This window comes from Mytilus californianus, unplaced genomic scaffold (assembly GCF_021869535.1).
Source record: "Mytilus californianus isolate M0D057914Y unplaced genomic scaffold, xbMytCali1.0.p SCAF_2, whole genome shotgun sequence".
NCBI lineage: Eukaryota > Metazoa > Mollusca > Bivalvia > Mytilida > Mytilidae > Mytilus > Mytilus californianus.
This window is the reverse complement of record NW_026262668.1, coordinates 85,872,903-85,890,029: the sequence shown is the minus strand read 5'-3', so window position 1 is coordinate 85,890,029 and position 17,127 is coordinate 85,872,903. Positions and strand designations below refer to the sequence as shown.

Here is a 17,127-nt window from a genome sequence, read left to right as displayed (position 1 = left end):
TACCTACAAATGATAAAATTATCTCTCCAAATACATTTTACTCGAGTAATTTCGTTTTGAAATGCTTGGTAATTCGATGATGTTGTGTAAAGCATCTATTTTAAACATCAACCAAATGCAGTCATCTTTTTGTTTTAAATGTTGTTTCGATTGCATCTAGATTCTAAATGAATGTGCTATTGAACTTTAGAAAACTACAAGCTTAAAATGGGGAAAATCTGATAATGAGTAAGAATTTGCATTTCAAAAATGAATTGAAAAGCAATTTTAGGTGCATGTAAAGCATTTAAAGAACTTCTAAAGTAAATGCATTTTTCCTATTACAAGATATTTCACACTTGAAGCAAAGTAATAAAAAATAGGCTAAACGCTGAGACAAGCAGAGATGATATTTAGTTAAATAACGAACTTGCAAACGGTGGTCAACACATTGGCGATTGGAGATTGAATAAAACATCTAAACGATTCAACTGCTGACTTGTTTTTGTGGTGACTGTACATAAGAAGGTCTTTGAAACATCTGACTTACATATACTCTATTAGCCAGTCTAGCCATTGAGATGCTGATACCATCGGAGACTAACAGTCCCCCAGCAGTGGTAGAACCTTCAACTCTAGCCTAATGTATTTCTATATAAATTTTCTGTCTGGTACTTCATTGTGTTCAATGATACTTTTTTATCGAACGAGAGACATAATATTGAAGTTTAAAACCATATAATAGAACATCTGTTAAAAGTATTTGGCTGTTGGTTGTGACGGGTATATTTTTATTTAAAGATTGTCCGTCTTGAATCACGAATGGGAGACATCCCCATAACACCCCAATAACTCGTTTTTCTCTTCTTCAAATGATAGGGTTGAGAGCGAATATTTACAACAAAATATGTTGCTTCTGTTTCCGATAATGGATTTGTATTTTTCTGATTTTTAAATTGTAACCTATTTTAGGTGACACGATTTTCCAGATTTGTTCCCATAAGGTAAGATGCGTACTAAAAGTCCGTAACTATACCGATTGCTGTTTCTTTCACTTAACGTATCTCTTTTTATTCATATGTAAATGAAGTTGTTACGACTTCACTGGCCAATATTGTATAATATGTAAGTCAAAGATTTCACTATCTTACCATGCCTTACAGTGTTCATGAGTGTGATCGGATAAGACTTAAAACGAATTACCACCAATCGGTACAGCGGGACTTCTAGGCCTACTAAAACAATAAGGTTTAAGGAAATTATTTAATAGTGTTATGTACAATGTCTATCTTTCTGTATAATTTGCGATTTGACCAGTCTTTGTTGCATTACTTTTATTTTAATTCATGATTCCTAATGTCTTGTAAAACCGGAAAAAAGATACCTAGGAGTAATCAAAACCACTAGTCAATAAAATAGTAAACTATCAAATGAATACTGTCATGGTTAGCCTTTAGTTAGTTAAGAAATATTTATCCAGATCTGATAAAATAGGCCTTAAAGACATTTAATGTTTTTGTTGTTGTTGTCTTTTGCTTGATTTTAAAACAATTTTCGAAATCGCAAGTGTTTTAATCTAATCAATCCAATCTAGTTAAAGATAAAACCTGAGATTTTGATGTGCATAAAACATGGACGAGCTAGCAAGTCACGATAGATCTTTAATCAATGAATATCTGGCTCCGAACTACTTTCACATATCAGTTGAACAAGCTGTATTCATATGAAACAAGTAGAATGTGACATTAAATAAAATGTTCAATTAAATTAAGTGCAAAGTTATACCTATGTCATATTTAATAATGAACTCGCTTTTTCAAAAAAAAACTTTCAAATTGATAACATCTCAATTATATTGTCACAACGCAATGATCAAACAAAAATAGCCAAAAGGCAATTGCGCAAGATGGCCCTAACTAGTGCAAGTTGTGGACATAGTGAAAATGTGTAAAATTATAGTAGTTCTTATGAAAAATCTGTTTATTGAAGTGATTATGATAAAATTATTGATTCTACTTTTATTCGTACCAGAAGGTAAGCGTTATGTTAGTTATTTTGAATATTTTAAGAGTAAGTTTGCTACAAAGAAAAACAAATGTACTTAATAAGTAACAGACTTAAAACAGAAAAAAAACAACGTATATACAAACTCAGAAATTCGTTCGTAACCAGCCTCACAATTTTCCAGCTGACTATTTCATCGTACAAAAACTTCAGGGAGGTGGTAAAAAGGAAACCTTTTAGACTACTTAGAATTGCAAATAAGTCTAAATACATGTATGAAATGAAACAAAGTGAAATGTCGTCATCTATTGGGATCGATTAAGATATAATACTCAGATATAGTTTTGTGCTGTAAGCGGGAAAATGTGTTGTGTTACATTTTGTAGTCATATTCGCAAACTAAAATTGAAATGCCATTAATAATCCATCGATGATCAATATAACTACTAACTAAATGCTGAAGAAGACAAATAAACGACCACCTGTTTTTTTCTATATAAAAATATCCCTCTCCTTATTTGTAAAGAAAATTAGAAAGTATATTTTTTTCTAGGAAACCCCTCAAAATTATTTCGGATCAAACAATAAAATTTGTGCAAATAAGCATTATGTTCTGCGATAGTTTCATTGACATATTGTAAGTGATATTAGAGGAGTAGCAGAAACAAGATGCCTACCCGATTTAAAGATCGAAATAAAAAAAATGAAGGTGCATAATAGCATTATGGTTGAACGATTCTGTCAAAGTTCATTGAAATCCGTTGACTCTATCGTGGAAACTATACATGTATTTTTGGTTATTTTGTTTCTATACATTTGCATTTTATTTATATATTTGGCCTTCTAAACCTTTGAATACGCCCTTAATGAGCGTTAGTCCATGTGCATGTGTCGGTTAAACTGTATAGTACCATAAGTTCATATACGGATAATTAAAGACTGAAGCCATTGCTTGCTCGTAATCACTGTCTTTGCTCCTTATATTTGTAGAAGACATCTTGTGTAAGAATTAATATGTGTTTTGTATAAACTTACAGCAGTTACCCTGCTACAATACTTTTCTTGTAGACATATTTTCAACATTACGAGTTTATAAAAAAACGGACACAAAGAATAATGCTGAAGTTTATTGTGAGACCAATGGAGCTGTATTACTTGGTTATTCCAAAGAACTTATTGAAGCTGTAATAGCTTGTTCTTTAACAAATGTATTGGTTAACAGACCATGGCTCCTGGAAACAGGTTGGTTTACTTATTTTATGTATAATTGGTTAACAGGCCATGGATGCTGAAAACAGGTAGGTTTACTCATCTTATGCATTAGCTAACAGACCATGTCTACTGAAAAAACGAAAGGTTTACTCATCATGTGTATTGGTTTACAGATCATGGCTACTGAACACAAGTAGGTTTACTCATCTTATGTATTGGCTAACAGACAATGGCTACTGAACACAGGTAGGTTTACTCATCTTATGTATTAGCTAACAGACCATGTCTACTGAAAAAAGATAGGTTTACTCATCGTATGTATTGGTTTACAGACCATGGCTACTGAACAAAAGTAGGTTTACTCATCTTATGTATTGGCTAACAGACCATGGCTACTGAAAATAGGTAGGTTTACTCATCTTAATATGTTTCCTGTAATAACTGCAAGAGGAAATCTAACGTACAGACGTTTACCTTAAATGATGCACGGATTTCTAAAATTGTCATCACAGAATGCATGTACATATTGACTTTTTGACTGAAGGTGGATTAGCATGAGGAGTGATATATGCACAATAGGAGATGTTCACCCTGTCCACACACCTGGTCTCCCTCGATTTTGGGTTCATGCGATTCTCTCAATATTTGTGTTTTACCTTGGTTTGTTCTTAATCTATTTATGAGATTTGAACACAGGAAAACTACTGTTGTCGACATTAACTGTAGTCATTTGTTGTCTTTAAGTTTGTCTCCACTACATAACCTTTAATAAATGCATGTTTTTTTACAATTGCTATTATTTTCGGTATTAAGCTGATAGAAAAATAATATAAATTAGATATTCACCATCTGCTATAATAAGAAGCATAATCACTTGACATGAATCATCAACGTATTTTAACAGGAGTAACACATTTAATACAGCGGGTGTCACTAGTGGAGCAGGAACTGATGACATTTCGGGGACACCTGAGTTCACACCCGTATTTGATTTTGTCCTGTTGCTTAATCTTTTGCCCTATTTTTGTTATATACATGAACAATAAGAAAACGAGGAAAACAAAAAAACAATCGAACGAAAATATGGATGGTCCATGGAATAAAACGATATAAATTACTTTGAATAAAACAAAGATTTTAAACTTGATATTTTTTTTAATGAACTATATTACCAAAACCAAATTGTTATACAATACAGCCAATGCACACACTCCGTTTCCTTTCTTTGTTGTTCTTTTGCTTTTCCTAGGCTAGAGCCATATATCACATGGAAGTTTGATATATATATATATTGACTTAAATATGACACATGCATGTGAAAAGATAGTTATTTTAATTCATTTACTGGATTTATTTTTTGGTTTTTGTCTTAGATTATTTTAACCTATCTGTTTCAGGGTGCTTTCTGTCCAGGGACACAGCCAACGAAATGCAATTTCAAGACAATCATTTAGCCAACTGTGCTACGTTTTGTAAATCTGATACATTTACATATATAGGAGTTCAGGTACTATATGCTGTATTTGGTCTTTTCTGTGATATCCAACAATCCAAATACAAATCTGTAATTGAGATTACACTTAAAAACAAATGAATTGTCAGATCTGTCTTACCTTGACAGGGAAGAAATGAGAACTCGCTGCAAAAATATTTTTTTTGTCAGGGAATGTTATGTGTGTACGCGTTTGTGTTTGTACGCTTTGGAATCAATTATGTAATGATTGAAGCCGAAAAATAAATCTCCTACACTTTCTTATCTCAACACTTGACAAGTTTTCTCTAATATCTGTAGATAGTGCTTTAAGTTAAAAAAATTTAATGCAAAATTGAAATTTTAGGGCTGCTGCTTTGAAGTTGTGTTATTTATACTGTTTGAAGAATAGTATTTGCGTGTACTTTTTGATAACCCGTTTAATTATTCAATTTGAATGTCCTGTTGCAGGCCGACATGTGCATGTGTTATGAATCACTAGCTGGAATTGGTGTTCCTGGAACTTGTGATGCCGTCAACTGTCCTGGAAATAGCTTTGAACAATGTGGCATAAGCCATATGATTGTGTACAGAAAAGGTAAGCCATATTTTAGTTTAACAGACGATACATCCGTAAAGAACTTATTTCATTTAATAGTATGTCGTTTGTCGCTATATTCTTGTAATACACAAAAAAAAGAAATCTTAAGGTACACTAATTAAAAGGTTTTCCGGAGGACCTAATAAGTTCAACCGTGTTGTTAATGTCCAATTGTTTGTTTTCTACATATCGTTTTTTTTTTATTTATAAGTTGTCTTGTAGTCATTTTACCATGGTCTTGTGATTATGTTATCGGCTTTTGAACTTTAATCCTTGTTATATCATTATTTTGTAAAATCCTATGTTTCAGAAAAACTGTTACCCAAATCAGATTGTCAATACGTCAAATTTGATCAAAATAAATTTGATTTAATGAATGGAGATTGCGACATCAAGAGGAGTTTTGTTTGTGAAGAAGGTGAGCTATAAATTCGCTATACACATATTTTCAGTCCTTTATCAACAGGACAAAATACATTTCATCAATTTATTACTTTGACTTAGTACTCGTTTATAGTTAAAGAAGGTTTATTGGAATGGAAACTTTATTAATATTTCGAAAACAATTAAAAGATTGCAGTACTTTGACTCCCCTAATTGTCCATCAAATAAACTTGAACACGTTATACCGATTTACGTGCAGACGACACTTTTTTTCTAGAATATTGCTCATCAAGTGCGATCAAGACCAAACTTTTGTGAAATTTTGCGAGCATCAACAGTTTTGCCAAGTACATTGTAATTAAATATGCAATTGACAATAAATGTATTCCATACGTCTTTCCAATACGAGTCTTTGGAAATTTTAAGAATCCACTTTTTTACAGACACATTTTCTTATTTTATTCATAATGCACATACATAAACATGTAAATGCACGAGACAAAATAACAGTTCCTTTATCAACAGACAATTTTTAAACATTAAGCAATATATCATTTCATGAAAAAAAGTAAAAAAAAAAAAAAAAAATAATAATACTGAACTCCAAGGAAAATTCAAAACGGAAAGTCCCTTATCAAATGGACAAATCAAAAGCTCAAACACATCAAACAGATTGATGAGATAAGTCTGATGTGTATAGACATCTCATGGTATTATTCCAAGAATATCATTTTTGAAAATTTTAGACATGCACTTAAACATAACAATCCATTATTGCAATATTTTTTAGATGACGGCAAGAAAATCATTGAATGCGTTGGTGAAACTTCTACATACCCAACAGTTCAAACAAGCTCAATAGTAAAGGCTTCGACTGAGGCTCAAGGCACACAAAGTAGCTCAAATTTAGGTAATGATAACGTCTTAAATATCTTAATTTTAATTATGTAAAACAGTCTTATCTAACAAGCTCAAGAAATATTTCGAGGGAAAGGTTTGTTTTGATAACCTCCTGTTTCCCAGTGTCTGTTCAGCGGGTGGCACATCTGAATACCAGATGCTTCGTCACAGATGGAAATGACATGAATTCAATGCCCTGTATAAGAATGTTTTTTGTGGGCCGGATAAGTTAACGAAATGGCGATTCCTGATGTCTCCCTAAGTTGTTTCACTTTTCAATGTGACATTCTTTTCTTTTTAATGAATGAACATGCTGAACACATTCACAACCCATCTCCATTAAAGGTTATATAAAAGGTTGCATGAATACCGATTCGAATGAGTTGAATTATTGACTTGCAAGCCAATAATGCATGTACATCACCGATATTTTTTTAGCTTATTTTGACAAAATTGGACAAATTGACTTCTTATAACGAAATACTATTTCGTCATTCCACTTTTATAAACTTTTGAAACAAAACAACATCTTATTTTTACCTTTTTGCCTTATTCGTAGCTTATGTTCCTTAAATAATTGTAAATTCATTTTAATTTCAGCTATAATCCTTGGCATTTGTCTGATAGTATTGGTAGTAGTAGTTATTGTATTGGTAATCATATGTTTTAGAATAAGGTGAGTAAAACTATTGCTGGTATAATAACGTTTGGACATACACTAATGTTGATAGTTAAATATCGAACAAAGGCAAATTTATGGCCAGTATAAGATGATATACATGTATGTAGAATAAAATGTTTCTAGTGGATTTTATGAAAACTGTAACTTCATAATAAAATAAATTACAACATTTCTGTATCGAAACCATGTTGTATTCTGAAAAAAATGTTGTAAGAAATGGAAAATGACAACAAATGGTTCAATGATTCAATAGCAGTTAAGATGAACTGAGAAAAGCTTAAACGAGAATACTGGTAAAATACGTATACATGGTAAGGACATACCATTGAACCTAATATTTGACCAATTTTATAAAACGTTTATTGCAAAATTGTTCGATCATTTACAATATAAAGAATCGAAAGAAAATCGACAGAAATGAACTAAACAACTACCTGTATATCGAAGAAATTATACAAAATGTAATTTCTCTAAATTAAAATGCAAAGAAATATCGAGAAATGACTACATTTAGAAACATTTCTATTTCCAAGTAATTGATCATTAGTATCATATACATCCACACCATATGCATTTTCCCTTGCCGAAAGATAGGCGCTTTGATTGCTGGTCATCCTTGTAAAAATGTTGGAAGTCTTTCAGCAATTATAGGCTAAGGAACCATACTCCTCACTGCAAATTGAAAACCGCCCAGATGTATCATGGATATAAAACAATTTAACATTAAGCAACACAAACTCCCGAAAACTGGGAATGTACTTTATATGTGTTTTTAAAAAGTAAGTAGTTCTAGGTCCACTCAAAAGTTGGGAACTGCAACAGTCGTGTTGCTCATGGGTCGCATTCGTTGACGCTATTTTACACATTCCGTAACGATCGACCAAATCATGAAGCCATTCGTAAAACTTTCGAAGAGATGGATTCAACTTTACCATTAAGAACCCTTTGTTCTATAATCTTCTTGTAAGCAGCAATCTTCTATCAAGTAAATCGAGGAAACGTAAAACCCTGGAATCTCGTATCAACTAGGAAATTATATATATACTGCATATGCAGGTGCTGATGTATATCGCTACATAGAAATTGTAAGATTATGTAACAATGGCAAAAATGAAATACAACTTTGTTTTTTCGTAAAGTTTAGGTCTCATCCGACCCTCACTGTCAATTTCTAAATTAAAGTAAAGATAGGAAGTTTTAAACGTTTGTTTAATATAAACTAATCATAGATACCAGGATTAAACATTTGTACGATAGATGCGATCTACTAAATGTACAATGTCATTAATGTGTGTGTATTGTTTAATGAAGGAACATCATCTATATAGCGGAATATGAAGTTATTCTATTCATTCTTCTTGAGTTTACATGCAGAACATAATATTGCAATCTATTTGTGAAAAAGTAAATAACCAAGAGGTGTGACTTAGTGTCATGTTAAGGTTAAATAGTCATTTTTGTAAAAATGATTTTTTTAATTTTCTTTCAGGAAAGTTGTTCTGTAGCCCGTTAGTGTCAACACGATTCCTACCATTAGAAAATTTCAACGATATTAATATATACTACGTAAACCAGATTTATTGGAGGGTATGGCATGAACAAAATACACCGTGATGATGAGGATGTTCACCTTGCTTTAAAATGAAGCAAACTTGGAACTTAAAATAAATAAAAACAACAAGTTATTAATTTCATGCGTCCGAAGCGCTTTGTATGCATAATATATGGGACGTACTATTATGAGTTAATAACTGTATCCGTTCACTAAATAAATTGATTATGACATACATTGTTAATTATATCCGATTTGTAGTACAAAGCGTCTAAAGTGAGTTGTTTCTCGTTTCTCGTTTTTTCTGTAGATTAGACCGTTGGTTTTCCTGTTTGAATGGTTTTACACTAGTCATTTTTGGAGCCCTTTATAGCTAGTTGTTCGGTGTGAGCCAAGGCTCCGTGTTGAAGGCCGTACTTTGACCTATAATGGTTTACTTTTACAAATTGTTACTTGGATGGAGAGTTGTCTCATTGGCACTCATACCACATCTTCTTGTATCTTTTTAAAATGAAAAGTTAACCTCCATATCAAAATGTTACAACTTTCATTCATATCTTATCAGGGAGAAAACCATCCTTGAAAAATGTAAACAAATAGCAACCAGTCCAGCGGCAAGTATATCTTGCCTATTAAGGGCGGGTACATTCTCAATGCTAAAACGACACACTTAATCAGATTACTATTATAATTTAATCATCCAGATGAAGACAATAACTGTACTCAAACCCATCATTCCGACCCAAACAAACGTTGCTGTTATCACGGACGCATGGCTGAAATTAATGGTTGTCGTTTGTTGCTGTATATCATATTTGTTTTTCGTTCATTATTTTGTACATAAATCAAGCCGTTACTTTTCTCGTTTGAATTGTTTTACATTTGTCATTTCGAGACCATTTATATCTGACTATGTGGTATGGGTTTTGCTCATTGTTGAATGCTATAATGAATTCATATATCCCCTGAAATTGAGATTAAAGAAACCAAAGATACAGCTTCCTCGGCCTTATTTCTAGACATATATTTCGAGTTTGACTACAGCAGAAATCTAAATACCAGAATCTATGACAAATGAGACGGTTTCAAATTTGAAATCATAAATTTTCCTCACCTCAGTAGCAATAAACCAACTTCATTCGCGTATATAGTATTAATATCTCAACTCATATGATATTCAAGAGCTTGCATCTGCTACTCAAACTGTAAAACGTTGTCTGAGCAAAAAATTATTGAGATAGGGTTTGTCGAAAGAACATCTCTTCCTCTTTCTAAAAATACCAAAACCTAATATACAAATATTCTTCACAAATATTACAAGACGGTCTTGACTTATATATTGTAGGTGCTAAATATTGGTATCTTTTTATTTACTTTACAGTTTTCCCTTTATTTGTTTTTGTCCTTTCATGTTCCTTATGGTCGTGTGGCTCGTTATTCATGAATCCAGCTGTTGGATTTTTGGTCTTTGGCGTTCCTGGTGTAGTTGGATCCAAAGGTGCGATTCGGACGCAAAATGTTTTTACAGTGTTGTCTTCATTTGTGTTACTCTTGTTTTTATATTTTTCTTAATTTGTACATTATCGAGATATTGTATATATACTGTATGTAATATCAACTACAAAAACTTGTTTGTTGGCGTCGTTGTCATATTGGCTATCAACTTCAACAAATATTTTGTTGGCGTCTTTGTTAGATTTTACTTTGTTTGAATTTTCTAGTCAGTATGTTGTATGGCTGTGATTTATGTGTACCCAGTTTTTGGCTGCTTGATCACAATTATTGGCACATTAACCTAGTATTATGTCTGTTTGGGTTGCTCACCCAATTAAGCAATATAATAGAACTATAAGCAACTGTCATGGAGGATGGGAGGTTTAGCAAGCTATAAAACCAGGTTCAACCCACCTTTTTCTTTTGAAAATTCCTGAACCAAGTCAAGAATATGACATTTGTTTTCCATCCGTTCCGTTGGTTGATAAAGTCTATTGTTTGATTTTGTCAGTTTTTATGGACTTCCCCTTTTTGAATTTACCTTGGTGTTCGGTATTTTTGTGAACACGTTTTAAACAAGCTAATAAGAACATATAAGAAGAAATGCTAGGTAAACTAATGTTCTAATTCCCTCAGGCAGAGTTGACCTTTGATGAAGTTTGCCATCCTATTAAGGCCCTTTTAGATGAGTTATATTTCCTAACTTTCCTACATATTTATACAACACTGGCTTTCAAACGTTTGGGGTTGAGGGTTCCGGATGAAGGTAAATCCAGAAAAACGCCTCCGACGCACGAAATTTATAACATGTTGTTTATATTTACAAAGTAATACACATTAGATCACTCAGTTGTTATCAAATAATTCGTTTCTGTGTATGTTGCATTTGCGTTTGTTTTTGTTGCCCTTCAGTGTTTATGTTGTTCCGTTGTTTTCCTCTCATAGTTGATGTGTTTCTCTCGGTTTAAGTTTGTAACTCGGTTTGTTTTCTCTCAATCGATTTATGACTTTTGAACAGCGGTATACTACTGTTGCCTTTATTTCAGACTGCTTTCGGCTTGGAATAAACTAAACACTAACCCATTTTATTTATAATTGAGCATTTATGTGAAATAATTATTATGTGTATAAAATAAAAGTTATTAGAACAAAATAATTGATGATAAGCAGACGTTGCATATGCCAATATTCCTGCGAATAATTAGAAGTCAACCTTATATTCAAAAGATAAAATTATGTTAAAAACAAGAAGCTCCCAAGAGTATGAATCGCTCACCTTGTAAAAATAAGCCATTTTGATATTTATTTTTACCTTTCTTGCAATCAGCTGTGTTTGCTTATTTGTAAATCACATTTAGTGGCATTTTTGTGAATACTGTATTGATGATCATTTTTCCTTTTTTTTTTACAGTTTAAACCTTATAGAGTATCTAAACTTTTCGAGATAATTAGCAAATTATAAAAATGAGAAAAAGAAATCGTCATTTAAGGGCAACATTTCAATAAGGAATCCGACAATTAGGTCATGTTGGCTGACTTGAAAGTCTCTGTTATTGCTGTTGTTTTTCTGAAAATGCTCTCTCAGATAGACATTGATTTGCTGATAATTTCTTCCCCGTCCGTTTTGCTCTTTCATCTTTAGTTATTGAGATATAACCAATAAACAGCATTTTACCCCTATGCTATATTTTTAGCAGCCGCGATCTACATCTGGTGATCAGTTTATTTGGCAATCGTCAATGGCAGTCAGCAGGGTTAAAGAACATCAGTTGTTCGACCTGTTAGTCAAATGCGTTTTGTTTAAATATACTTTTCACTTTTTTGGTCTTTTGGAAAAAGTTGTTTGTGCTGTATTTAGACCCCTCTACCAAGAAATTTGTTTTACATGCACACGTATAAAAATTGCGGTTTTTATCCAACGCATTCATAGGTTTGAACGTTGTTTTCAATTTAGACACGTTTATATATTTTTCGTTTGGGCTTGTATTATATTTTCCTTCGGGTTTATATGATCCGTTCATCCTATTTCGACTCTTTAAAATTAAAGAGTCTATTCTTAATTGAGGTAAATTATATGGCCTTCCAAATACCGTTTCGATCAGAGACATTAATTGTCGAAATCCGGATATGGTGTACAAATTTTTGCACCTCATGTTTGCGATATACCATCTTCTTCGCAAGTTTATTGTGTTCTGTTTGGTATTAGATTAAATATAAGATCCATGTTACATCTGGTGATCAATTTATTTGGCAATCGTCAATGGCAGTCAGCAGTGTTTAAGAACATCAGTTGGTCGACCTGTTAGTCAAATGCGTTTTGTTAAAATATACTTTTCACTTTTTTGGTCTTTTGGAAAATGTTGTTTGTGCTATATATATATATATATAATTCGTCTTAACAACAGCCCAACAATGTTAGATCTGTAAATTTGCGGAAGCAAACTTTTTGTTCTTCCCTGGCCGGGATTCGAACTCATGCTACTGAGATATCGTGGCACCAAATCGCCTTGCACTATGCCCGACGCGTTAGACCACTCGACCACCTAGGCTCTATATAAATAAAGCTTTCGGTGCACTGGTGTAACCTTTCCTCGTCAGTTTTTATCTAGTGTCGTAACACAGTACATGATATATAAGGCATGAAGCTGGAATTGTTACAGATCAGCTGAATTATCTATTGTAAAAGATCCCACAAATTAATGTAAGATGCAGTCACAGAAATAATTATATGATAAGTACGTCTGAACCAGTGACGACTCTACAACAGATTTTATACATCGGATCACCAGCAGTGATGGTGATACAAGGCTGAAAATACATTCTGTATATATAATTCGTCTAAACAACAGCCAAACAATGTTAGATCTGTAAATTTGAGGAAGCAATTTTTTTGTTATTCCCTGGCCGGGATTCGAACTCATGCTACTGAGATATCGTGGCACCAAATCGCTTATATATATATATAGGTTTGAACGTTGTTTTCAATTTAGACTTGTTTAATATATATATATATATATATATATAGATTGCCTAACAATGTAATTTTAACACACTATTTAGTATGTAAATATAAGAATGTTTAAAATATTTACAAAATGATGAAAATAAACGCAATATTTCGCTAGACTAACTAGCTTTATCAAGCGTGCATCTATCCAGGTGAAATCGGATGTAGATGATAAGAAACTTTTGCAGCTCAATGTATATGTTGCACTTGAATTTAGCTGCCTTGAAAATAATACATAATTTGGATGAAGTTCAAGATTTTTACAAAATTGGTAGTTGAAGTTAGCAACGTCCATTGGCCAATATTACAGGATAAAAAGGACGATGCTGTGTACTAAATTATTCTTTATCTTTCCTGTATCTTTTCTCATCTTTTTCGTTAAGACCATCAGGTTCTAAAGTGTGGAGTTGGTGGATCCAAAAATTTTCTCTTCTCCTTCTCGCCGTGGTGTCCCATTCGGTGTTGACTTCTATGATTTGGAAGGTAACATTATCAAAAGAATGTTTCGTTGAACGAAGATGTCTTGTGAGAGGACAGTTTTTGTTGGTTTTGTACCATGAACGATGGTTATTGAGCCGAATATTAAATTTGTCCATTGTTTCTCCCACATACTGAATGCCACATGTGTCACATGTTAATACTGGTTCTCTGTAACTATTTAAACTTTTATATAGGGAGTGTGGCACGCATGGTCATGGATTTTCTTCAAACTTCTCACACTTACTAGTCTTGATGAAACAAACAAAAAATGGCAAAATTTTGGTTGCTAAGCATATCGGTTGCCATAGCAACCGATGACCAGTTTTACCTCTTCTGGATATCTATGATTTTAAGCTGAAAATGGCTATTTTCAACATAATTTTTCATAATAAATGATTAAAAGAAAGAATATTTTTTTATGATTTTATCAAATATATGCATTTTATTAATGTAATTTAATAACTGATATTTTCATATTCATTTTCAATCATAATCACATATACCCCCCTTTTTATGTGGTTTTCATTAGGTAAAAAATACCCTTTTGAGGTCATTTTTGAATGCTCACCATAATTGTTTGCGGACACCTGAGTTAAAGTCAACCATCAATTCATAAATACCATAGTCTTATCTTATCAATGATGCGAAAAAGTAATGGGGAAGTATGTCTCATTTTTTTGTTACCATGGATACAAAATGCTTAGTTTTCATTTTTTCAGAAAAAAAAAAAATTGAAAATTTTTGAAAAAAATGTTTTAAAACCTAATTCTGCAGTCAGAAAAAAATAAATAAATATACAATTTGTAGAAATGATTGTAATCATCAAAATTTGAAACATATTTATACATAACGGTATTATAGTTTTAACTGTGTTGCTATGGAAACAATTTCATGATGATACACAAGTTTAAAACAATTTTGAAAAAGTTTCAATTAGTTTCTTAAATGTGCACAAAAGTAGGAAAACGAAAACACTTATTAAGTTTCACTGTATACACACATGTGTATATATAAATAATTTTGCTGGTATAGTATATCGATAATGGTGTTACCACTTGAATGAAACAAATACAATTTCTGTAATCTGGATAAAAGTGCTGATTATGAAGAAATTTCAGTCTGTTTTCATGATCATGAAAAATGTACAAGAAAAACAGTGTCAAACATCTCATGCATATTTCAGAACAAAACCAATAAATTTAATAGGAACATTGTAGGTCCTGTGCTAGTCTACTGACCAAAAATTAATAAAAGTCAATAATTTGAAACAATTCAACACAATAAAAAATAGAACCAAAAGAGTCAGACATTGATCCTCTAAATAAATGATAATTGACCATCTAACCTTTCTATAAAGGAAAAAATACCTTTGTTATGAGCTGTTTATTTTTCTTATTCATTCTTAAACTCAATGTTGAAATGGCAAAGCATGTATACATGTAGCTATACGTTTTGAATAATATTGTTTTATTGGATGATGAGTATCTTCATGAAGATCATTTTTATAAAAGTTATAAAAAATAAAAAAAAATAAAAAAGGTCCTTCAATAGGTGTAAGCTGGGATGAAGGCAGACAATTTGAAATATCACTAGAAATCGGGATCAATTGGACAAGGACAGACATTTCAATAGATCAACTAGGGAGCCCCTAAAAAAAAGGGCGTAACAAGCAAGGGCGGGTACAGTCGGCCGTCGACCCGATGGTCCCTGCTATTCATCCGACACATTTCTTGTTTGACATTCTGGCCGGGGAGAAATTTTCGAGATTTTCCAAAAAGTTCCGTTTCCCTAAGAGGACCCACGGAAAATCGGTCAGCGGGTGACTGCTGGTCTTACAACGAGCAGCAGGGGGAAAATATACCATATAGACAATTGTCATACCAGGGGTACCACTGACTGCCTTAAGAGATGCCCGCTACATTCATGCTTTAGTGATTACATATGTAATCAACCAAATGTTTCCAATGAAAGGAAGGGGCGGGCCCTCATGGCCCCCTGGATCCGCCTTTGGTAGCACTATATTTGCATTAGTAAAAGGCATTGGATTAATAAAATTTGAGAAAATAACAGTAATCTTAATGGATTTTAAGCAGCAAATTAAAAAATATTGACAATATGATAACTCTTTACACAGGGTAACTTTAAAAAAATTATATGCATGTACATATACTTTGATTTCCACTGAAAGCCCATTACAGAAAGATGTTTCTCAAAATTAGTATATAATTGTCTTTCTTTAAACAACAAAAATTTAGATTTTACTTTGAAGCAGAAGTCTATGTTTATAACATATTATACATATGACTTTTTGTCCGCGACTTTTTGTCTGTGACTTTTTGTCTGTGACTTTCTGTCCTACATTCTGACCATTGTCATGACCAGGAAAAATGACTTTATACCTATTTAAATGTAATAGGCTTTGCATCAAATTTATAGAAACACTTAGATTGAACCATTAATTTTATCAAATAAGAAAATATGAAATGCTTTATAAACTTTCGGGAACATTTAAAACTAACACAAGGCTCTGGTAACCCTCAAGTTAAGTCCGCGAATATGTTTACTTATATTTTATGAAAATATTTAAACTACAAAGATATTGTGCATGCAGGGGCTCGGGCATACCTCAAGTAGTCTGCGAAATGTGTATTTGTTTTTATGAAAATATTAAAAACTGCCAAGATATCCTGCACAAGGCTCGCGCATGCCTTAAGTAGTACGTGGAAATAACTATTTACTGTTAGAAAATATTATAAAACAAACTCTATTGGATTTATTAACTTACATGTATGTATGGCCTACTTCAATCACACCTTTTGAGTTACTTTATATTTGTGAGCAAACGTATCAAATTAAAACCGGTAATATACAACATATTTTACAACACAGTTAAATACAATATACTACTCAATACCATAAAAATTTAAATAATTCGGTGCTCGTCATAGTACCCTAACCTTTTTTTTCCAGTTTTTTACCATTCAATCTTAATTCTATTTTTTTTTTTTAAATTTAACGAAAATCCAATAAGATATAAATAAGTATTAGGTAGTACAACGACCAGGACACAGTCAACGTTGGTCAGGTCAAGTTTTTTTTTACCAAAAACATATATTTTTCCTGTTTTTTTTAATAATATAAAATAACAGAAATTTTCATCGGTCAGGTCATTGCTATTGTTGGTCAGGTTATTGTCAACGTTAGAAAGGTCACGTTATCTGAATATTTTTTTTTTTTCTATATTTTTTTATTAATTTATATATTAAATGATTAAACTTTATTATTTTTCAAATTTAACATAAACCCTTTAAGAAATAAAAAAAGTTATTAGCATTTTCATTTGGTCCTGGCATTGTCAGTG

At 32.2% G+C, this 17,127-nt stretch overlaps 1 protein-coding gene across 1 annotated transcript; it reads left to right on the top strand.

Moving 5' to 3' along the window:
* The first annotated feature begins 2,989 nt into the window (after nucleotides 1–2,989).
* Nucleotides 2,990–9,009, top strand: LOC127730354 (uncharacterized). The gene is made up of 7 exons (XM_052238728.1): nucleotides 2,990–3,225; nucleotides 4,593–4,702; nucleotides 5,138–5,264; nucleotides 5,578–5,685; nucleotides 6,442–6,561; nucleotides 7,152–7,227; nucleotides 8,723–9,009. Exons 2-7 carry the CDS (start codon nucleotides 4,625–4,627, stop codon nucleotides 8,736–8,738), a joined length of 525 nt encoding a protein of 174 aa, XP_052094688.1. The 5' UTR covers nucleotides 2,990–3,225; nucleotides 4,593–4,624; the 3' UTR covers nucleotides 8,739–9,009.
* Nucleotides 9,010–17,127: the final 8,118 nt, after the last annotated feature.

Excerpts from the sequence above, each read along its gene's own strand:
- LOC127730354 (XM_052238728.1), top strand. The coding sequence starts at position 4,625 with ATGCAATTTCAAGACAATCATTTAGCCAACTGTGCTACGTTTTGTAAA. Across the intron at positions 5,265-5,577 it reads TATGATTGTGTACAGAAAAG|AAAAACTGTTACCCAAATCA; the intron begins GTAAGCCATATT and ends CCTATGTTTCAG. Across the intron at positions 5,686-6,441 it reads GAGTTTTGTTTGTGAAGAAG|ATGACGGCAAGAAAATCATT; the intron begins GTGAGCTATAAA and ends AATATTTTTTAG.